We start from the raw sequence: 24214 nt of genomic DNA on the forward strand, positions 1-24214 counted from the left end.
GCGCCGGCGTCAGTTCACGGGTTAAAGGTGGGCGTGGCCTCTTACGGGCGCTCACGTGCTTTACCCGGTTGGTCCTTTCCTTTGCAGGCTGTGTCTGTCCGCAGGAGCCGCTGCTTTTAGGTTATTGCAAGGTGGCTTCCGATGCTCGCGCGGTTCCGCGATTAGGCTGTTGCTCCAGTTTAGCCAAAGGTAACAATTTTGGCTGAAGGCACGCAGGAGGGAAAAATCTGGATTCTAAAAATTATTACTTGTGAGGTGTTGGGAAGTTTGCTCAACGACGAATCTGGATGCATCTAGTTTTGCATTTTACCTGCTTTTGAAGGGGGCTAACAGGTGGCCAGGTGTAAGGGAATGATAAATTTTGAAGTGCAGCAGCTCGTCTATAGGCACGTCTCCAAGGAGAGTTCGGTTCCTTGTCCTCAAGAGCCGTCCAAAAGAGCAGACAGCCAGTTGTGTTGGTCTGTTACCATTCGCGCGTGCACCCCAAACGGCAGCAGTACATAGCATAAATACCATTTTACTATATCAGCAGTATTATATATCGCTTCCTGGGGAGGAAACTCTGCTAAACTCAGTGATCTTCACTTCTAACAACTCCACTGAACTTAGTGATGCTTTCTTCTGACTATATTGGTTCAACTTGAAAAACATATTTAATAAAAGGTATTTAATAAAGATCTTCCTGCAGCTGAAATGCAATCTTTAGCATTTAATTAGAAAGCAAACAATTTTGTAGAGAAGTGTTACCATTTAAACAAGTGTAAATTAGGAAGCCCATCAAAACTAAAGTACTCAGTCTCTGATAATTTTCCTCATTCTCTGACTTCCTCTATGCCAGTTGTCCCAAACCTTGTTGTTTAGTCGTGTCCGGCTCTTCGTGACCCCATGGACCAGAGCACGCCAAGCACTCCTGTCTTCCACTGCCTCCCGCAGTTTGGTCAAGTAGTTTCGAGAACACTGTCCAACCACTTACCAAACCTAGCTACCGCCAGATGTCTTGGACTAACAGCTCCCAGTAGCCCCAGCAAGCACAAAAGTTACTGCAGCACAGTTGAACAACTGGAGGACATTAGGGAATGCTGCTCTGGGCTTCTATGTCACAACCACACTTAAAAGCCTCATAGTCACCTCATTCACATGCCAAAGCAAGGAAGATCCATCAACTACCCTGGTGTTCCTACTTTGAAAAGTTCTGGCACTGCACTCCCATGCATTGAGCCGCTTCAATACTACTGCAAGTGCCTGTGAAATATTGAATGTTTGCATATGTTTCCATTTTTCTAGGAAATTTTATAAAGGTGAGGAATAATCATTTTATAGTTTTTTTTATCTTGTAGTTAATTTGCAATTGTCTGTAAGCTGAAATAAATGAATATATGATACATCACATCTTACAGTATTTGCAACATTAGTTTGCATTAAAAATAGCAGTTTTGTATCTAGAATTATGAGAAATTAATCAAGGTTTTAAATTAAATGTTAGAACATATCCTCTTTGCCTTTCTGTAAGAATCACTTTTTATTTTTAACAATCTGCAATTAGTACATATTAGGTGACTGCAATATAATGTGGATTCATGGAAGGAAATTATCATTCTTTCCAATTTAAAAAAAAAGATCAAAGGCAAAAACAAATGCACCCCAAATTGTAAAAAAAATTCTGCAGCTTTTCAATTAGGATTGCATGAAACTTTTTTACAGTGATGCATGAAATGTTTTAACAGTTGACTGAATATTCATATCCATCCACCGAACTGCAATTTATTTGGCAAATACACTCTGGAAAGATAATCGGATGAAAAATACGTCAATGCTTGAATTTCAGCCTTCATTTTGCATGTTGCCATAATATCTAGCTGTAAAGGAAAGCATTGGAAATTAAACTTCTATTGAAATTGATATGATGCATATATTACACTTACAGTGATCTAGAAGAGTAACTGTGCCACATAAGAAACAAAAGAGTTTTGTTCCAGTTTCAAGTTATTTCATAGTATAAAAACAAACCTTTATTGTACAAGAGCAGCTTTTGGCCACAATTGAGTATGTACTGTGTAAGTGAACTGAAACCATTGATTTTGATTGACTTAAGAATGGCTATGTTTGTGTTGGATTATGGTCTTAATCTCTTTTTACTTGTAGTAATTTCCTTTTTTTTACATTATGCATGGCAATTTACAGCTCAATCCTATCAGCTGCTACTGCTGCAGTAAAATCAAAAGCTTGCACTGCAACAAATAAAGCAGCTTACTGTTGAGTTGTGGGTGAACATATCAGACAACACAGCGATTCTCCAAACAGCTCTTGTTTATTCACAGGTCAGAACTGAACTGAAGGGTTCAGCCACCCTGCTTATATAGAGCTCCAGTACAACGTAACTGTAACAACTTTCTGTAACTAATCACTGAACGTCACTTTCGATCCCTTATTTGCATATGTGGACCTGAACTATCTACAGTATCCCCCTGCTGGCTCAGGGTGAGAACTTCAGTATATAACACTATATGAATCAAAGTAGTCAGATATATTAAGATCTGTAATGTGGTCTTTTATTGTTTCCTGTTTGTAGTTTATTTGGTGGTATAATTAATAATAAACTGTCTTTCATTACAATTACAGTCAGTGGGAGGACAGGTGGGCAAATCATGCATTTGTTAGTGAACTGTATTTTTATGTGGCTTTGGCTCACAGGCACATATGACTTCAGTTTAGTTGTGGTAGCTGAACTCCCAAGATCACAAAAAGCCATGGACAGGCTTTACAAATATGCAACATGCTTATTGTCCCTTTTATAAGGCCTAAATACTGATTTAAATACCAAGGATTTATTCTACCTATATAAACCTGGAAGGCCTTGAAAGGATTGGCTATTGCTGAGAAAATAACTAATAACTTAAAAGTGATAAAAGGACAAGCATGACTGGACAAATCTTATGCAATACAGTAGCTGTTTATTCAATACACAAATGAAAGTGGTCTTAAAGATAAACTATTTGTGACGGATAAACCTTAGTGCTGTATATAACCAATAAAGGTTTTTTAAAATACAATCTATACCTGGGATCTGTTAGTCTGCTTTTCTTTTCCATTGTCTTTAGCATTCACATTAATACACTCCTGTCTCAATAGTGCATTATCTGGAGGCAGAGCCATGGGTTGTGTCAGTTGGTAGATTACACATAGCTAATTAGCAGAAAACATGAAATTTGATTCAAAAGTGCTCTAATAGTTGAAAGCCCTTGCACAGTAATTTCCAGTTGCCTGACAGCCAGCTGGCTATGGGGTGCTTGGGAAATGTTGTACAAGGGATTTTGATAGGTGAGTGAGATAACACACCTGTCAATAATCTGATGTCATAATGACAGCTTATTGATATATGGGATGTCTCACCCACCTGTCAAATTTGGCCTGTTGGGGTAAGGCCAATCTGGCCTACTGAACCGGAAAAGGTTCCCCACCCCTATGCTAGCTGTTACACATGAGTTTGTGGAATAAATTTCTCCTCCCAGTTGCTTGGATCCAAGCAATAATTTGGAAACCTAGTTCTGATTTGAGTTTGGTAGTTGATTGCAAACCATGGCTTCTTCATTAAACACCATGCTATTAAACTGTTGTTTGGGATGATGTATGAATTTTCCTCCTACTCTACACAGAAAGAATACGTTACCTCAATTAGAATCACATAATTCTATTATTCTAATTAAGGTAACATATTCTTTCTGTGTAGAGTAAGAGGGAAAATGAGTTCAAGAAGCTCAAAAAATAATAAATAGTAAAAAAATGTACATACTTCTTTTTTCCATGCTGATTGATAAGCAATATAAGGTCTTGTATTCAAACTGTCCAGTTTACTTTGATCTTGTTTAGTCAATGGAATCAATGCAGTCTTGGGTATACTCAGTCTGAAAGGCAGATAGATGAATCTGACTACTGTATCTTATTTTTCACACTTGTTTAAAAATATTTTCATGAATCTACACACTGAAATAAAAGGAGTGGGGCACTGATTGAAAAACCCTCCCGCTTACCCTGCAGCTGTCCACGTGTATTTTATACAGAATAATCCAACAGAAGTTTCCCAGTTTTGTGGGATTTTAAGTAAATGTATTGTTTTTGGTTTCATTTTTATGAAAGAATGAGGGAAATTAAAGTTCTTAGAAAAGTAACTAACCGGTCAAAATCAGATGGAAGAAGGCCAAGCCATCTTATAGCAGGAACTGTGAGGCGATGGGCTTCAAATGACATAGACTGAAATGTGAAAAAAACACTTCTCGTTTTCTCAGTTCTTATGACAGTACTCTCCACTTACCTGTCTTGCAAATATCTAGATAAGCTTTATTATTTATTCGTGTGAATGGAGCATCCCATGCCAAGACTTGTTTTGATTTTTATGTGTTTGTCTCATTAAGTTCTATTTTGTTATTGGGGTTATATGGATAAAATTAAATAAAAATGCTTTTTTTTAAAAAAAGAAAAATGTCAGCTTGGAAGTTTATCTGACAAAGATATTGGTGGTAGTAGGATAGACAATAGGTAAATTATAGCCTCTTTCTATTGAGATAACTGGTTTTAGGTGAGCTTCAGTCCTTCTATTAAAAAACCCATAGGAATCCTGTTTTCTAGTCACATCTATCCAGGATGAGGAATCTCCATCTAAAAGTTCACGACCCATGCTCATTTTGGTAGAGATGCAGATATATTATGTTATACTAGGGTTCAGGGACCCTCCTAAACCCTAGAAATTAATAAATAGTAGGATTTTGATTATTTGGGTTGTGAAGGGAGAAATACAAACTGCAGAAGAATTCCTAGGCTAGCCTATGCAAAAAAGAAAAGAAAAAGGGGGGGGGGGAGAGACCTGGCTAAGTCAAGGATATTAAGAAACAATACAGGGCCATTGGCAATGTAAGAGAACTGTCCTTCCCTCCTGTCCTGAGGTGTGAACAGAGACTGGGGGTTGGACGGTTGCTAGGGTAACTGGTTATGAGGTGACGGTAAAAGAGTATTTTTAGCAAGGTATGCTGGGAACAAGAAGGGAGAACAAAAAGAGAGATCCACGTTGGGCAGGCTGGCTGAAGGCATCTTACCCCCTCCAGATCCTGGCACTGATCCTGACCTACCGCCTTCAGATCCTGGCACTGATTGCTGTGGATCTATTCTTCATAAACTAAGCCCCTCAGGACCCTTTCCTTCTATGCACTTGGCTGCATTCAAAAGCCCACTTACCTGGAAGTAAGTCTCATTGAATTCAGTAGAACTTACTTCTGAGTAGACATGGCTAGGCTTACGCTGTAAACCCAATTCAACTTTAGTTTACTTGGCAGGTTCAGTCTAGGAGTGCAGGGCAGCCCTTCCAATGGAGAACCAATGAAGACTCACATCGCCTATATGCTCCAGGGGGAAGTACCATCCCAAGGTTAAGAGCCCTACAGGAGCCTCATGAGAATGAGTTATAACCCCTGATAATTTTGGTTGCCCCACTCTGCACCATTTTTACTTCTACAATGTATTTTTGGAGATAGAATGAACAGAACTATACAAAATACTCTAAATGTGGTTACAACATAAATTTTTATCAAAACTTTATTGTACAATTTCATTTTCAATTCTTTCTTTTGTAATTTCTAGCATGGGAGTCATCCTTTTCACAGCTGCTACACACTGAATTGACATTTTCCATCAACTGCAGTCCCAAAAGATATAAGACTTTGGTCCAGAAACAATGTAGACCAAAATAAGACATAACGTATTAGTCCTGCTTAAATAAACCAGCAATAGTTTTCCCATATCACATTTTAGCTAGAAATGGTGCAACAGAATTTTGAATTTAAAGTTGTAAAAAACTTACCACAGAACCATACTTGTAGATACACATTATTTCAATACCTAATATAAAGATGATATGAAATGTAAATTGAGGTATACCTATTGGGGGGCAGATTTGGTTCATAGAATGCCCCATTTCACTTTTGGTTGGGGCAATAGCATTAGTCCACTGGAGGAGCACTTCTGGGCTGGGCAGAAATATATCTCCACTTCATCTAAACTCCCCTCCCCAGCATGTTGGATAGGATTTTGGATTGAGCCACCATTGGTGTTTTGAATACATGGTTGCATTTTTTTGAAAGGTGAAAATAAATGTATGATTTAGCAATGTATCTTAATTGTAAATCTTTGTATACCAAAATAGTGCTATGAATTATTAATAGATATGTTCCCTTCCCAATTTTTTTCAGTAGGGCAGAGTTCCTAACTCTGCTTTTGCAGAAATCATGCCAATGTCAGGTAGGGGGCACTTGGAAGGCTGCCAACTCTGCCCGCTTCCGCAGCTAAGTTCACTTTTGTTTTCAGAAGAAAGCTTGGGAGGGATGATGGGTTGCTGGGTGGGAAAATGTTAAGTATCTCATTCCAATTTTGTCCTGAAAGTGTTCCCAGCATCATTTTACAAGGGAGCCATGAGACTGAGAGAAGTGTTTCTATCATAAAGTCTTATTCTGCTCTTAGACTACTCTATCTTTATAAATTATATGGTGAGGAGGACTATCTTCATTTCCATTTCTCACACTTACCATGTGGATCACCATCCATGAGAGCAAAGATAGGCACATGGCATGTATCCCATAACTTTCTGACTAGAAGCCTTGTGTTGACATCCGGCACACCTTTTCCCTAAGGAAATAATGGCTAAGTAGAGTTTATATAATTATCAATGTTTTGAATATATATTGAGAAATCATTGCACTACCAGTCAAATAAGTTCCAGAGTTACAAAATGTTAGCTACATACCGTAATTATTATGCATGGGGACATTTTACTGCAGAAGTTGTCATCCAGCAGTCTCTGAAAAGTTGCATCTTTTTCAACAATTAGAATAAATTTTGCTTCTGTGATCAAATCTATAAAATTAAGGCCACAAATATTGATGGGATTCCATTGTGCCATACAATTAAGTGCTGAATACTGTAGTAAATAACTTAGTATCAGAGCCAATATTTTAAAGAGAAAAAGAAGTACAAATTTTATATTGGTCTTTGTCTCTCTTTAGAAGAAAAACCCTCCCCCAGTCTACAGATAGATGTTTTCCTTAAAGGATACTTCTCATTCCTTCTACATTAGATGGTACGGCTACCTAAAACAACAAAAGGCAAAGTACCAAAAATAAAGATATGGAATTTAATAATTAGATAAACAGAAACAGGAATAAATCATCTAAAGGCCTTAACTGTTAATTTCCAATATAGTTTTCTACATTAATAATTGCTTTATAGACTCCATGTGTATTGATGGATACTGCACGTGCAGAAACAACCTTCTTGACCTTCGGACCCACTATTGGTTTTGTCCACTCAATCTACCAGTCCATCTTCATATGCAGGGGAAATCCCTACCTCACTGAGTGTTTGAGACCCATCAGCTACCCTCACCTGGTTTAGCTGGTTAGTTGAAGATATTCCTGAGCACTGCTGCGTGATGACAGCTTCCAGGAGCCACAGTTGAGCTCTGACTGCAGGGTGGGACCAAAGGTGGACAAACTGCTCCAGAAGGAGCACAATGTCTCCCCCATCAGAGGTACTACCCCACCCTTAACACCCCATATTGCATTTATATCCCACTATTCTTCTCCAAAGAGTTCAAGGTAGTGGGCATGGTTCTCCCCCTTCTCATGTAATTCCCAAAACATCCCTGTGAGGTAGGTTAGACTGAGGGAAGACAGTGACTAGCCCAAGGTCACCCAGTGAGCTTTGTGGCCAACTAGGGGTTCAAACCCTGGTCTCCCAGGTCCATGTTTGACACTCTAACCATGAATTCAATATGCCCAAAACACTCTTCCCAAATAATAACTTTGTTTTATGCTGAAATTTGCATATGGCCACTAGAAAGGACAAACGTTAAACATCCTGATGACAGATGTTTACAGACACTTTAAACCGCTGTATTTTCCATTTGTTTTATTGCCTTTCAGCTATTATTCAACTCAAGTGAGATATGAGTTCCAGAGTTATGGAAAAGGTTGTTAACATTTCATATCTCATATTGGAATTTGTCTCAATATGGCAAACATATGGAGAAAGAAACAGGGAAGGAGATGGGGGAGGGGAGAATTTGGCATAAACACCTATATACTGTAAGCTGAAGTGTGTGGCCTTACTGTTTAACCATTATATCATTGCAGGTGTTCAAGATAGAACATCTGGACATACTAAAATATAAGGATACCCTGAGAAATATTAATCTTGAAGGAACCTTATATTTAGTCCTAGAAAAGGAAATATGTCTTACGTTGCTCATATAGTTATTTTTTCTCCATTGGAATGAATGGGCCAGATTGTGTGCACTAGGGAACTGAATGCATGTGGTTCTCTGAGTGAGAAGCTTATTTTTAAGTAATGTATTCCCTCCTATCTTGCACCACTTGACTTATTAAAGCATCTCCACTGTGTATGGCTGGGTGGATCCATGGTGTGGCCAATGCATCTTTGTGGGAGGAAGTGGTCCTGGTCTTCTTGAAAAAGGCAGTGATTGAACTTCTGAAAAAGCCCACTCTGGATGAACTGTGTTTTTTAAAAAATGTTTTTGTGAATGAAAAAATAATTATATATGGTTTGTTGTTGATATATTTTTGAAATGTTTCATTAATACAGTGGTACCTTGGTTGTCAAACTTAATCTGTTCCGGGAGTCTGTTCGACTCCCGGAACCATTCGAAAACCAAGGTGTGGCTTCCTATTGGCTGCAAGAGCTTCCTGTACTCAATTGGAAGCCACAGAGGACGTTTGGCTTCTGAAAAACGTTTGCAAACTGGAACACTCCCTTCCAGGTTAGCAGCGTTCGGGAACTGATTTGTTCAGGAGCCAAGCCGTTCAACAACCAAGGTACCACTGTAGAAATAAATAGTGTATTCTAGTCAAAGGTAACAGCTTTAGTAAAAGGAAATTTCAACATTGACTCTGTGTCCATGACCCTGTTCACATGTCACAATACTGTATAAAGTATGGATTGTGGGGACTGTGCAAGCATACTAGCTTCTAGAGAGGATGGCTTAATGTGTCATCCAGACCTGAGACTGTGGTGAAAGAGAGACCTTAAGCACGATCTACAGTTCAGTTGATGGCTTTGTTGCCCTGCTGCACTGAGCTATGAAGCCTGGGGAGGAGCAAAGCAGGTGCAATCTCCTCTATGGAAGCCAGCTCATTTGCACTAAGCCACAGTTTGGCTTAGTGTTATATGTGAATGTGGCCAGTGTTAATCCATGTTTTAGTAACCTCTGAACTATGTGAACCATGTATTGCCCGAGTCATGTGCCCTGGGCATATGCTTTCCTCCTTTGTGTGTAAGGTGAGGAGAAACTTCTGTTCCTGATTTCTGGCAAATCATAGTTTGCTATTTCATCTGAACCTGTCAAACAATCATTTGCCAATGGCTTCTTATTGTGGTTTGTGGGCAACTATGGCTTGTGCAAATGATCCCCTACTAGACTTGGATTCCACAGTAAAGTAGTTTGATTCTAGCCATGATGGAATGCTTCGAATCTCATTTCTTTATATGGGTTTAGTATTATATCTGAAATTAAGGTTTAGTGTTATATCTGGACATGGCCTTATAATTTGATAGTATTTTCATATATACTGGATGTTTTCAAAAGACATCAGGAATTTAAAAGGATTTAGAATAAATGTTATTAACTTTATTAAAATGTCATCATTTAATTTCTCTCTCCCAAAAGATCTTGATCTATACATATAGAGTAGAACATCTTCAAAGCATACATTGGTTTATGAAGTGTTGAGATTTGATATGTTTACTATTAACACATTGCAACATCTTTGAATATTTTATGGATTTGGACAGGCATTCTGCTACGGTTCTAAGAGAAGCAATAGCTAAAGAACAATTGGTTTTAACCCCTTTTCTTACACTGCTCCAACATTTTCTTAGACAGTCTCTGCTGCTTAAGTTGTAGTCTAACATCAATTGCAAACTAAAATATGGATACTATATTAGGACTCCTGAGAAAGAATAGGAGTTTCCCAACTCTTGAGGAAATATTATAATATACAAAATGCATTGAGCAATCATTTATCTTTTGCAAATATTTGAAATCACCTCCTTATAATATTATATATATTATTTATATAATATGTAAATTAATTAACCAAAACTATTCCCTTCCAACACTACAAATTCTATGATTCTATTATTCTAAGAAATTAGTAATACATACTGTTGTACTGCAGCTACAATTCACTTTTGTACCATCTTCTTCAACATAACTTAGATTACCAGCAATGCAACCTTTGCTGGTAGACAGCTGTGGGGGGAAAAAATGTGAATTAGCTTGTCTGTTTTTGGGCTCAATCTGATTTTGGAAATAAGTTGCTTACTGTAGAACTCCATTCACTTTCCAAGTCCCTTTTGATAACTGGTTTCCCAAAATCCTGCCATCTCACTTACAGGGCTGGCACTACAACACAAAGTGGGAAGAGAAAGGTTTCTTCCTGCCCATTGTTGCAGTGGCACTCACTATCTATTTTCTGACACCGAAGCAGCCCCTGTAGTTTTTTCAAGGGCCACTGCAATGTCAACATGTTAAGCATAGAAAGGAAAGTATGGCAAGGGGGGGCAGTGAGTGGAGAGAGACCAACCTGTCTTCTTGGCAGCCTACAGGAGTGCTGCCACCAGACAGAAGGAAAGACCTCACTTTCCTCTTCTGTGTCTTGCAGCTACCACTGCACTGATGAGAATGATAGGTAGAACAGGTTGGGGACTAAAATGAAAGCTGGAGAAAAATTTAGAAGCTGTAATACCATCTCAAATGTGAGGTGAGTCTTACAGGCCTATGAAACTTGTTTTTCTGAGCCCATAAGTAAATGTTTTGTTGTCATCCTTAATGGTTACAGTGTACCACAGAAATAAAGAATAATGTTGCATACTGTAGAAATAAATAAAAGTAATGCTTATACAATTCAGAACACAGGTGTGAATAATAAAAATAGTTTTGTAAAGACATTATAATTTTTTGTTAGCTATGACTTCTGTGATTAGATGATTGAACATGTAACTCTTGAATCACTAGATCTAGGAATAATTACAGAGCAGACATTGTCAAATATTCAAAGAATGCTGATGTCATGCTGTGTTTGCTTTAGAGAAGTTAAACAGTTCAATGAGAAAGCAATGAAAGTTGCAAAAGAGAAAAGTAAATAAGAATAAATGAAGCTACTGCAAATTCTGTTCCTTATAAATATCTGGGATGCTCAAAATCTGGGGGCCTTGAGCTTTCAGAAATATGTGTACTGTGTTAGATATATAGAACATGTATAATGATATGAATATTATAGAAGTATTTAAAATCAAAATTGCTGACTATGCTTAGAGTCAGAACTGCCTGTCCAAAGCAGTGTACGTAAGCAGCAAGAACCTTGCAACTATGTTCTTTAACAGGAGACTAATAGTTGGCCCGATAAGAGGAGGAAAACATATTGGAATGTAATGGTAAGGAGTTAGCACAAACAAGGAGAATTGCCAAGGACAAGTTTGGGAGGGAAAGGTAACAGAATATGCAAGCCAAAACCTGCTGAAAAGGAATGATTGAGGATGACATCTTAATAAGATAACGGGAGTTTCTAAGTGGAAAACAACTCCAAATATGGTGTGTCCAATTGGAAGGCCAGGTAGAGTATCCACAAGTTGTTCACACATTGCTTTAGCCAATAATGTTGCATAAATGATACGGGCAAGAGGATTTCATGTATTTACCTGATAGAAGAAGAGTATATAAGAAGAGCCTGAGAGCATTTACTGTTGTCAGACCATGCTTGTGGCAATAGCCTCGTGGCTGACCATTCAGCGCTGTCTTAATGATTAATAATTCTCTGTTGAGCCTACCTTAGAGGCTTTTGGCAGTCTACTTCAAGGAAGGAGCCCTAGGAATTTTCCTAACAGAGCTGAGACACTAATTGGTGAGGAATTAAGCATTTTTTGATTGTAGCAATGTACCAAGCTTTCTTATTTCTCTCCTTATTGGCATCGTCAGCTAGAAATAGTAGTGCAATAACCTTCTTGGCCTATTTGTGCCTTCTACAGCTTCAAATGATAATAATTTACTGTACTTTTCCAAATGTGATACATTTTTACAGATCATGTAATAAAACTTTTTTGATACTTAACAATATGCAGACTCCTTCTTGGGATCTTGAGCATACAGGAAATGTCATTGGTAATGTCGTCCACTACTCTTTGGTTACCAAAATGTGCTGTATCAGTGTAAAATATATCTCTGTCAAGATAGAAAATATTGTCATTCAAAAATAAATGAAATAATAATAGTACCATAAACATTGATGTTACATAGGGAATGTAGTCTAAGTACTTAAATACCATGTATATTATCTTCTACCACCTGCCTTCCTAAACTGATATCAATCCAACAATCATAGCCTTGGTCCAAACAAGTACTTTCCATGTATAAGACGTCCCCATGTATGAGATGAGCCCAATTTTTTTGAACCCAAAATTAAGAAAACAATATTTTAACAGCAGAGCATGGCCCACCAGCTCAGGGGCATCTGAGCAGAGAAAGGGGGGCATCCCTTACTTCACCCGCCCTGCAGAAAGGGATCATGCTACTGAGCTGCCTCAGGGCTGCCTTGCCAGTCGCCCATGAGGTGGGCTCTTTCTGGCCAAGCTGAAAGCAGCCACCTTGGGGTGTTCAGCAACTGCAAGTCAGCTGCGCTTTTTGCAGTCGCACGAATCTGGCTCTGCAACAGGGGGGAGCTGGTGGGGAGGCGCACCCGGGGAGGTGCTGGTGGCCTGGGCACATAGTCCCCACTATGACTGACCTGTGGATCGGGACCACAAGGTGCTCTTCCTCCAGCTCCCTACCCAGGTGGAAAGTGTTGCAACAGGCAAGTGTTAGACCCACAAGCGTGTTCTGGCATTCACCATCCATGTATAAGACAACGACCACCAATGTTTGACTAAAAAACTTCAGCAAAAAACATTGTCTTATACATGGAAAAATATGGCATATGCTGTGAAGAATGGAAATGAGGAAACCTTTAAATCAACATTTCAAGGTCCATGACAAAATTAAATGACAAGGGCTATGACTTTTCACTGTCCAGACACAGTGCTCATACATTAAGTAGTTTCTGAGTTGTTTGCTCTAAAAGATTTAAAAAGTTTGAAATACTTCATTATATATATTTAGACACCAGGCAAAAACATTCATCTTCTCCCACACCTTTAGCTAATTAAACAATCTTTGTCATTTTAAACTGTGTGTGGCAGGGTGGGGGTGGTATTGTTTTTGTTTATGTTATGCATTTTAATGTTTTTATATTGTAAACTGCCACGTGATCCTCAAATGAAGGGTGGTCTATACATTTAATAAATAAATAAAATAAGTAACCCTGAGATCAGATTCTCCTTCCTCAGGAAATGTGATTCAAGACTTAAGTGTGAAGGGGAACTGGATGCAGGGCCAATCCTAAAGCACATCCACAAGATGTGCCTATGGTAAATCTGCTCCACTTCCCAGTGGGGAGGAGTTGCGGTGGACTGCGTGGCCACCCACTCCCCACCGGGGGCGGGGGACCTTGTCCCCTGTTGCCTGGGGGAACCCAGCCGCGTCAGAGCCTGGTCAACCAATCCGCTGGCCGGGGGGGGGGCGTGGCTGGAGCTGTTTAAACCAAGGAGCGAGCCAGAGGGCTTCCTCAATCACCCGCCCTCCCTATTTTGCAGGTTAGGCAATGGCCTTGCTATGGACTTTGGTTGGTCACCTTGGTTGTCTGAGGGGCCTGGTAGGAATTTTTCCACTTGGCAAATTGGCACTGGCCACTTGGTTTTTGCCTACCTCATAGCAATCGTCACAACTTTTAGGGTTGCAGTATTCCGTTAAAGGAATCCGGGGGTGTAGATCTAGTCTGAAGCCCGGCTGGGGGCTAGGGCCTTGACACGACCCCGATGGAAACACCAGGGGGAGCTTGAGTTGGTTCACATTGACAGGGTTCCCCCTACCGGTGGCTTACCCTTACTGGACTTCCTGCACACTGGGCAGGAGTCAGATATAGTCAGGTCCAATCAATGCCTAAACCAGTACTGCTCACATTCTGTAATTTCAATAAAGTTGTGGCCCAAATTTGTCTAATAACATAAACCTAATATCCGTGTCCTTGTGTGAGTTATTTCCAATGAGGGTGTGGCTGCGGGGTCTTGACACTCAACTGTGCCACTTTAACCCAAAGATGTTGTATTGCTGTCCTCTGACTCAGAGGACTCCATTCCAGAAGCTCCAATACAACCAGAGGCTCCCCTGCTCTGTCAACACACTGGTGTGAGCCAAGCCCCTTTAACTGAAGAGGCACTTTTCAGGAAAGGTGGAGTTTACTGCTCGTATATAAGACCTTGTCTATGGTTGATTGTTGCTGAAGCAACTGCTGAGTGCTAAAAACATTCAACCTGAGCTCAGCTTGCATCATAACAATACTTCACCTATACATACTGTACCAAATCTGTTATATCACATTTTAAATTTTAAATAGTTATTTCAATTTTGCAGTTACATACAAAGTTATTATTACCTTTTTGTTGCATAAATGTTTGTCTGCACCATCTTGTAGATAATAGATAATATTTTAAGAAATAGAGCTGAAATATAAAATAACAGCTAGTAAATATTACCAGCCATCTGAGTGTTTCTGAATAAAGATTGGTGTGCTCTTTTTAAAATGTATTATACCATTATGTCTATATATACTAATCAATGAAGTTTCTGCAAGTTTAGAAAAATTTACTTTGCTGTAATTACAAGTATCCTCTTTTTCAAATCGAAATCTTGAGGGTGAACAGGACTTTTGTAGTCCAATATTCCACTCTGTTCAGTGCCTGATTCCTACTATGAGGTAAACTTTCTGTCCCAAGCTTTGATGTGTAGTAGGAAAAAATGTTCAAACCTTTTTCAAATATTTCTTTTAATCAGTTACCCTGAGTCCAATCTAGTTTCAGTGCTAGTATGGTGCTCATCTTACAGCTAGCCTTGTTTGTCAAGGAACAAAAGGCAGTACACTTTAAGGCTCCTGATTGTTTCCCTGCAGTTGTACCTTTACCTGCCCCACATCAGATCTCACAGTCAGGTGTGGGCCAGGTGGGTATGGTTTGGAGAAAATGGCCTTTTGTGCTAAATTAAGTCCACTGCTGAGCCTAATTGGCCCACTTGCCTGGAGGTCCCCTACCTTTGCTCTATTGGGAAAATATAATCTTGGGTTTTCTGGGTGGCCTAAAAATACCTTAACCATTGGGAATTCAACTCCTGGTCATCTTTCCCCCCCCCCCCAAAAAAAAATATATATATTCACATCCACATTATTCCTAAGTAAAGGAAAAGTGTTTTAGTTGAATATTATATTGGTGTCTACTGTTCCAACACATTACAAAATGGGATATCTGAAAGAAGAATCTGTTGGGATTGTTGGACATATGTGCTGCGGAAGCTCAATCAAGTGGCTAAGTTCACTGCAGAAAACCCATTTAGCAGAGTTTACTAGGCCAAAACCAACACACACTACTATACATAAACACACTATTTACAGATGTTACAAGCAGTCTTCTCTCTCTGAGCCCAGAGAGGGATCTTTGTTTCAAAGTTTTTGCTGTGTTGGAGTCCCCTCAGTGGCACTGAAGGGCCTGCTGATTCAAATGTGCTTCCAGTTGGTAACCCCAGTACAGAGAAAGTCGCTTTAGCATCACTGACTAACTGATAATACTGTATTGAAACTGAAGATAGATAGATGTAAAGACATGTTTTTTGTACTTAAGAATATTACATTAAAATAAAATAAATTAGTATATTGCTCAGTTTCTTAAACTTACCAAATTTTGGTGCTGATTTGGGACAGTCACTTCTTATTTTCCTTGTGGTACAATTACCAGTAGATGTCATCTGCAAACCTACAGAATCTGTAAACCTGTGGATGTGTAAACCAGTTCAGCTGTAAGTTACTTTTCAGAATTGGTGTTATTATGTAAAGTTTAACACAAAAGAGGGTTGCTTCATGAATTCAGATAAGCAAAAGTCAAATGCTATCTGAAAGGAAGATGGATTTGCAAGAGTGTAATCAACTCTATAATTTAGAAAAGGGTTTGTCTCTCTGTTTATCATTTGTTTTCTATGTGTGTACGCCTTCCAAAATACTGTCCCCAAACTCAGCAAGAGGATTTCTAGGGTGGGATGGCAGACTTTCTTGCTGTTTGACACTGGGTGCCATTTGAATCAAAATGGTAAACCTGAGGTAAGGATGGGCAGGATCTACATTGACATTTTGGTGCCAGGGGCCATTTTGAATCAAGATGGTGGACCAAAATGTGACTTTGTCATGACTATGCCTGTTTTTTTGGCATAGGTTAGGCCATCACTCAAGATATCATGAAACTCAGCATGAGAGTTCCCAGAGTGGAGCGTTTAATTGATGGTGGTAGACTGAAATGTCATTTTGATATGACTTTGCCTGTTTTTTGGCATAGGTTTGACTGTCTCTTGACCAAATTGGGAAGAGGGTTCCGGAGCGGAAGGGTATTTTTGTTGATGTTTAGATGTCAGGCACCACTTTGAATCAAATTAGTGGACTAAAATGTGACTTTCGAGTAACACACCTGTTTTTGGTGTGATAAGTCAAAAACCACAAAATTCAACAATCCATTTAAAAATCACAATATTGTTTGGTTTCTAAAAATTCCCATGCACTCCTTGCTTGTAATTATATAAATGCACTGCACACGATTAAATTAAACTGACATATTGTCAGATCTAGGTAAGGAATTAGAATAAATAAAATCTAGAGTCATGTAAACTGCCCTGAGATCCTAAATGTGACTAATAAATAATTTATTTCAACATAATGTACTTGAAATTTGGTCACAATGTTTATTCGCCATCCTGAATATTGTACTATATTTTCTAAATCTGGTGTGCCATGGTATGTGTGTAGCATTGATGAATAACAATCATAATTAACAAATTGTTGATAGGTATAATCCCAATGAAATTTGGAGTGGTATTATTAGGGAAAGGTTATATTGGTTTCGTTGCGCAAATGCGACATGACTGCATTTTCACTTTTTAAATGCACTGCTTTTTACGTCCTTAAGGTGGCAGAAGACACTGCACTGTAAAGCTACAGAAAAGCCTATGATCCAGAAAAAAAACCTGACTTTTCTCTGCAGACTATTTCCATTCTTATCTTGCTCTACCCCTAGAAAAATACCTAAAGGTCAGCTATCATCTAAATAAAGCAGGTAAGATGTACATAGGTCATATCTGAAAGTATTTCCATACAAAACATAGATCTAATTTTAGACCAGTTGCACACAATCTAATCTCATGGTTTAAATTAGCATATAAAAAGTCCAAATGGGCTACATCTGAGACAAGTCATATTTCGGATATGCTTTCTTTACAATCATATCTGCAATTTCAGTTGTGGAATGTTGTGATTAAGCAACACAATTAGGAAGTTATTTTGGTTTACTGTGTAAGGTTCCTAAGCAAAACCTGTTGGGAGAGTCAAACCTTGGAGCCTTCTGCTATTAAATAACTAATCACAGTACAACACATTTAAGTCAGCTGCGAGTTAATTTCCCAAGTGTCTCGATGCAATATATGTAAAACTTGAGATGAATTGGTCTGGAATTGTTGCTATTTGGGATATCCTTGTAAACCAGCTATAAGTATGTAATTAGCTATTCAAAAACATCACTAACAGATCCTGATTCCATTGATTGATTGCATTTATATTCCAACTTGCCTCCAAGGAACTCAAGGTGATGTACATGATGCTCCTCCTCCTCATTTAATTCCCACAGCAAACTTATGAGGTAGGTTACACTGAAAGGCAGTGACTGGCCCAAGGTGACCTAGTGAGCCCCATGGCTGAATGGGGAATTAAACCCTGATCTCCCAGATCCTAGTCCAACACAGACTACTGCACCACACTGTGTAGTGTAGCATCTTTGTTCAATAGAAGTCCATGGTTTCCCTATTACTTTGTAGTTTATGAGATATCACATATATTGGCAGTCCCTATTTCTCTTTCTGATGTCTGTGGGTTGTATTTATGAATGGTTCTGCAGTCGTGGCTGCTTTAAATTTGGTATTGTTAATAACCATGTCAGTCCAGCACTGTTTATTTACTTCTACCAATTCCTCAACTTTCTGGGGTTCATAGCAGAGGGTTTAGGGTTGCATGAGTGGTGTGCACACAGTGGGTGCTAAGCCAAGTGAGGTGCCTTCTCAAAGCCCAGTAAGTTAGGCTCTGGGTTTGGGGAAGGAGACAGGGTCCTAGAGTCTCTTATCCATCTTTGGGAATGCATCGCAAGGACTTGGGTGGGTGGGTGTGTCAAATTCTGACCTTGCAGAGGGTGCCATAGTACCCAAGTCCACTGAGAGGTATAGACAGTTAATTTATTTATTGCTCACTGTTTGCTAAGATTCTAATGTAGTGCTTCAAAACTTGTATTATCATCCACAGTCGGGACCTGTTCTTGGGACTTTAAAAAAAAACTCTGTAGCATTTGTGATTTTCACTGAAGCCATGGTGACCTTTAGCCAGATTGTCAGTTCATGCACTGACTGAAAACCACACACAGCAGATTGTAAGAATAAGTGTACAATTTTGTTGAAGATTTTTTTTCAGGAAAACATTGTACCATGGCACAGGGTTTCATGAAACATAAAGAGGCAATAATAAAAGTTGTTAATGTTTTTGTATTTGTTTTATGCAGTACACCACCTTAATACCTGGTGTGATTAAGATGATAGTATATAATGTTATAAACAAACAAACAAACAAACAAACAACATTTGTTACACACACACGGTAAAATATACCTACTGTATATTTCCCCAGTTAGATCTGTTATTTAATATGAGAACGGGTGCTTCATTTCTGGATAGACTTGTGATAACATCTTCAATAACATTTTCAATTGCTCTAAGAACATCAGTGCTGAAACAAGTTATGACATAGAATTAAAGACTGCATCTATACCAGTTCCAAAGTCTACAATAAAATGTTGACATGCATAACTGCCTTAAGTATGTTAGATTTATGAAGCTGCAAGAAACATTTTACTGTACTTTTTTTGTTTCAGTACCCCTAGAAATCTTAATTTGCTATTTCATGTGTGTATACTTCAAGCATTAGAAAGTACACTGCCTACCGCTTCTCATGATATTTCTTTTCAAGCAGCCAAACATTTGGATCAACTGGTTTAAAACTGTGATTAATGTTTTAAATCAAATGATGTAATATTAACTTTGGCTAGGGTTTGACTTAACATGTTTTCAAATGCTGTAAACTTCAAAAAATGTTCAAGGGTATAATATAAGTACTTCCTCTCTACCATAGCACATTAACCTTTTGATCTGACACTTTGAATGAGTGCCTGTGGTTTTTAATTATATGTAGGTTTTGGCAGGATAACAACATTGTGTGTGTGGCGGGGGGAGATAAAGTGTGCAATGAACTGAACTAAGAACAGTAGTAATGTAATGTTGTTCCCCATATAGCAAAATAGCAGATTGTGTGGAACCCCCTATAAACAAAAGGACATTTTTGCTTAATTTTATCAGCTCCCTTGCTCTCCAGCTGTAGAGCTGTGCATGTTATACAGAGCTGCCAGTTCATAGATGCTGTATGAATTTGTTAAAACTCTACCTACAACTTGTATCCATAGCCCAAGATATATAAGCTGAGATCTGGGGGGGGGGGGGCAAAACACCCTACATTAGGCCCACACAATAACTTCCTTTAGCTCAGTGATTTTTTTATTTTTTTTTACTTGAAAGTACACACCCATTACATATCACAAACCACTTTAGAGACTCTCCTCAGTTTCAAAAAATGATTTTTCATGAGAGTGGAGGTGGTGGGGTAGAAGGGAGTTTGGCTGAAGTTCAAAGAACACAAGTCCAAAGTTCCTTTTGGCATACAGAAATACTTGTGTGGTTCTTTGGATCCTGACCATAAACTTCTAACTCTGGATGATCACATTCAGTTGTGGATAAGAATGTGGTCCTTTTCTTAAATGGGAGCACATTGATGATATATATCACAGTGAACCTCAGACACTCATAATATGCTTCCTCTCTATTAAGGAAGTATAGTATTAAGTGCTTTTTGAAGATGATTGTATATTACTCATAATCTTACAAAGGAGGAAACTGGAAATGTTTTTGTTTTGTTAGAAAACTAGCATTTATCAAAATAAGACAGGATTGATATAGGCCCACACAATCCTCAGCTTTCAGATATATTTTCTCTAAAAAATGGTTAATGTGCCAGGTTGAAAAGTTTCAGAATAAGATTATTTGATGATTCCATTTATTCAACAGACAAGGGTCATCAGCACTGCTCATTTGCTATGTTTCCTACTGGTACTTTTTATTATTGTATTATTATTTCTTGAGCACATTTATGCACCATTCCAGTGGCTTATTTGCAATCAATTAAAATAAGGCATCCCTGCAAGCAGATTGAAAATCTTAAAGACAGAACACAAAAGGAAAGAAGAAGAAGAAACAAATTAATGCACCAATTCTTAAAGTTAAATAATGATTCTTTTTCCAGCTGGAACTTGGTAACTTTTTACCAAATTAATTCTGATTCCTTCAGTTTTTGCAGTTGCTGCAATGATCTTTTATGACCCATGTGCATTGAATTTTATCACAGTTCTGTATAAGGCAGATAATTTAGCCAGATAGGTTCTTGTTTCATCTTTAAAAATGTGTGGGTAAGTGAGCAGTGCCAAATGGTAGATCCAGGTTTCACATTCAGGCTTATTGTCTGCTGTTTGGGGCCAACATAAGTTGAGAGTACTTTAAAGGAGAAAGAGAAGGATTTGAATGGCATGCTCATTGGAACAAATCACATATGTTCTTTCTTTAATTTTAGCTCCCACTTCTTAAAGATGAAGTAACCTTTAAGAAGAAAAAGATACATTACTGGCCAAACATGCCAACTTAAAAAGCTCTCAGCATTAATTACAGAGAAATCTAAGCTGGGAACAGCAAGGCACTGCAGATGTATCACATGAGGATAAAGCCTGTCAGCTCATTTCCAACAAGTCACAGCATGAACATTATTTTTTCATTCTTTTTTCTTTTGGCAGCACAAATAGAAATGCACTTAAATCATTATTTCACAACAGGAATAAAACAAACAAACCAAGTTACAGATTTAATCCTATAGCATGTGTGTTAAGTGAACAGTATGCACGTAGATTAGAATTATTTTAAATTAAATTTGGAAAACCATATGTTGCTTAAGACAAAGCTATTAAAGTGCCAAATTTCTTATGCTAAATATATCCAGTGCATTAGTATGATAAATGCATATAGCATCAGAAGCACACTATTTTATGTGTGTGTGTGTGTGTGTGTGTGTGTGTGTGTGTATGGAATCTGGTTATTATAACGTATCCTGCAATTGACTTTTGGGTGAAAACCCCCCAAGAAGAACATTCTACTAAATATGTATCGGTTCAGAGCCTAGAAAATCAGTCTGTGATCCCAGGTTGTTTGCTACATATATAGATGAAATTAATGTGAAAGAATGTGAGCACTCTAGATGTTCCTGTTTCCACTCTCAATTCAGCCATGGTCTGTGGGCTTAGGAGGGCTTAGGAGGTATATTTTTCCCAGTCTCAGACCTTTGCCAGTAGAGTTGTCCGGTCACATCCCAGGCTGCACAGATCATGTGTGGTTCTTGAACAGTTCCACAGTTGTGGACTCCCCTGTGAGGGAAGATTACAATTTCTGGGGTTTTTTAGTTTAGAAAAAAGGCAGGTAAGGGGGGAAGTTCAAGCTATGTAAAATTATGCATGGTGCAAGAAAAGTGGATAAAAAGATGTTTCTTGCTATGCAGGATGGACAAAAGGAAGTGCTTCCACAAGATTATGGACACCAGCTTAGATGGTTGTATTTCATTAATTAATTGATCATTATTATTGTAATTTTATTTGCAATATGAGCTTGTTACGCTACTTATCTTGAGGAGGGTTCCGCAGGGGAGGAGATAATTGTGGGCTAGAAAGACCAATATTCACCAATTAATTTGTTTAGAAAATGGATATCCCGCTTTTCAATGGAATAATCTTCCAGGTGGTTTGCAACAAGTTGCAATAATACTCAAACAGGCAAAACAAAACCCAGCAGCTCTCTGTCTTTTACCAGTAGGCAGGGCTTACTTTCAGCTTTGTAATGCCAAATATCCAAAGCAACTTCATATTCTCAGAATATAACAGTTTAGAAGCAGTTCTGTGGTAATAATGTTGTCTTTTATTCATGTTACGCCTGGCAATGGGGTAGGTGCTGCCACTGGGACTAAGCTGAAGAGTCAAGCATTCATTATTCCAATGTACTTTTGAGGGAAAGATCCTCCACTCTAATATCTCCCAACTGTTGGAACTAGAAAAGAGGAACCGTTAAGTGTATAAAAATGCAAGTGGTTAGGTCCAACATGTTTCAATTACAACCTTCTTTGGGATCACAGGACTGTGAAACAAAAACATGTTTGCTCTCCAAATACTTTGTTGCAAAACAGCATAAAAGTACTACAGATAAACTGCAGTTTCCGTACAGTAAAGCTAGTTGCATGCTAGTACCTGGGGTAGTTTCACCACAGGTTGAACTAAGTAGATGCCCCTCATTTCAAAGCACTAGTTTCATATTAGGTGATGACAGATCAGAAATCTCTTTCCCAATCCTTTGTGAAATGGCCATTCAATGGATGTCTCCCACATTGATGGAGTGAACTGTTTGCATATGCAAGCACCACATGTTACTGTTTTACCAGTGTCTGCTCTGTGGGCTCTTTTGAGGGACGAAGGAGAACGTGGGCAACAACACTGGCTACCTTCTTTCTCTTTTGTTTAATGTGGTGCGCTTTTTACAGAGAGAGAGGTGGTGACTGCTGCCTCTGTGCGGTACTCGCAGTGGAAGCAGCTTTCCATCTTGCCTGACTCTATGAGTCTTTACCTGGAGATCTCACAGCTCTGGCTGGCCACAAAGGGGCCATGCCTGCTTCCAAGTGTTACACCAGCTGCTTCCCTGAGTGAAAGTCGGTGTTTGTCCAATAAGGTGAACAAGGACCAGTTCGTCTCTCCAGGGAAGGTCATGGCTAAAAGATGGAGCGAAGGCACTAAATGGAAGGCTAAGAAAATCTAAAGGGAAGCTATTCGTTGCTCGCCCCTCTCCGCTGATCCTTTTTTCGTGACGTTCCTGAAGCGGAGAGGCTCGCGCGCAAAACCAACGGTCTTTCCCGCCTTCTCCTAGATATTTTGGCGCGCGGGGGCGGGGGGAGAATGAGGTAGCGCGCGCACCTGTCCAGCAAAGACGGTTTTGTGTCAGTCTTCAGCAGGACTGAGCCAGACAACCAATCAAATTAGGAGATATAGGCGGGCTCTCCTCTCTCTCACACACACACACATACACCGAGTTGAAGGGAGGGATGAAGATCTGAGGGAGGTTATGAGGGGAAAGTTGCCACGAGGATGCTTTTTTTAAAACAACAACAACAACTGGGGAGGAAATAAAACTTCGAGAGAATTCCTCAGGGAAAGCTGCTACGAGTACCCAGCCTTAAAATAAAAACAAACAGATAAAAGATACTAGGGTTGCTAGTTGTTGCACTAAATGATTTACTGAGGAAACGTTTTGACTGGATGGCAACAAACTTCACGGTGTCGTTGTTTGTTTTTGTTTTAAAAACAGTCTCCCATCTGCCTCGGCCACAGATAAACAGAAAGTCCAGGGACGACTTGTTTAACAGATTTGTATTAGTGTTAGAAAAAATACAAACGGGAAAGGAGGGAGAGGTGATTATGACTAGCTGCACAATCCTAATAGGAAACCCTGCTGAATTCCATGGGGCTTGTTCCCTGTTTAGGGCAGCCCAAGAAGGCTCCTATTATGGAAAACTTGAGATTAAAGCAGTGCTTTTGTTCCTTAAAAAATGTTTAGGTGTACTCTCATTTTGACTCAAGAAAATCACCATTTTGTAGTTCATATTGGGAAAAATCAATACGGTAAATGGACAAAAGTACAAAGACTCACAAAATGTTTAGGGGTATGCGTACCCCTGTGTACCCCAGAAAAAAAGCACCGGATTAAAGTATTATATAGACTAAACATGATGGTGTTGCTCGAAATTTGTCACAC

At 38.9% G+C, this 24214-nt stretch overlaps 1 protein-coding gene and 1 long non-coding RNA gene across 7 annotated transcripts; one reads left to right on the top strand and one right to left on the bottom strand.

Annotated features, from left to right (window-relative positions):
- Nucleotides 1–83: 83 nt before the first annotated feature.
- On the top strand, nucleotides 84–3054 carry LOC310680481. The gene is made up of 2 exons (XR_014512808.1): nucleotides 84–189; nucleotides 2182–3054. It is a non-coding gene; the product is annotated as an uncharacterized lncRNA (long non-coding RNA).
- Nucleotides 1495–23374, bottom strand: SPO11 (SPO11 initiator of meiotic double strand breaks). 6 transcript variants are annotated; one of them, XM_083447037.1, is made up of 13 exons: nucleotides 23033–23370; nucleotides 18888–19001; nucleotides 15871–15965; nucleotides 14583–14649; nucleotides 12169–12277; nucleotides 10223–10309; nucleotides 7097–7130; nucleotides 6788–6885; nucleotides 6570–6669; nucleotides 5849–5886; nucleotides 4172–4248; nucleotides 3791–3902; nucleotides 1495–1856 (listed from the first exon to the last, which is right to left on the bottom strand). In XM_083447037.1, exons 1-13 carry the CDS (start codon nucleotides 23170–23172, stop codon nucleotides 1737–1739), a joined length of 1191 nt encoding a protein of 396 aa, XP_083303163.1. In that variant the 5' UTR covers nucleotides 23173–23370; the 3' UTR covers nucleotides 1495–1736. The 6 variants fall into 6 exon arrangements, with proteins under 6 accessions (XP_083303163.1, XP_083303162.1, XP_083303167.1 ...); XM_083447036.1 differs by having other exon boundaries at nucleotides 6788–6897; nucleotides 23033–23363; XM_083447041.1 differs by lacking the exon at nucleotides 23033–23370 and adding an exon at nucleotides 22635–22833 and having other exon boundaries at nucleotides 6788–6897.
- Nucleotides 23375–24214: the final 840 nt, after the last annotated feature.

The sequence above is a fragment of the Podarcis tiliguerta genome (assembly GCF_965153285.1).
Source record: "Podarcis tiliguerta genome assembly, chromosome: 6".
Classification (NCBI taxonomy): Eukaryota; Metazoa; Chordata; class Lepidosauria; order Squamata; family Lacertidae; genus Podarcis; species Podarcis tiliguerta.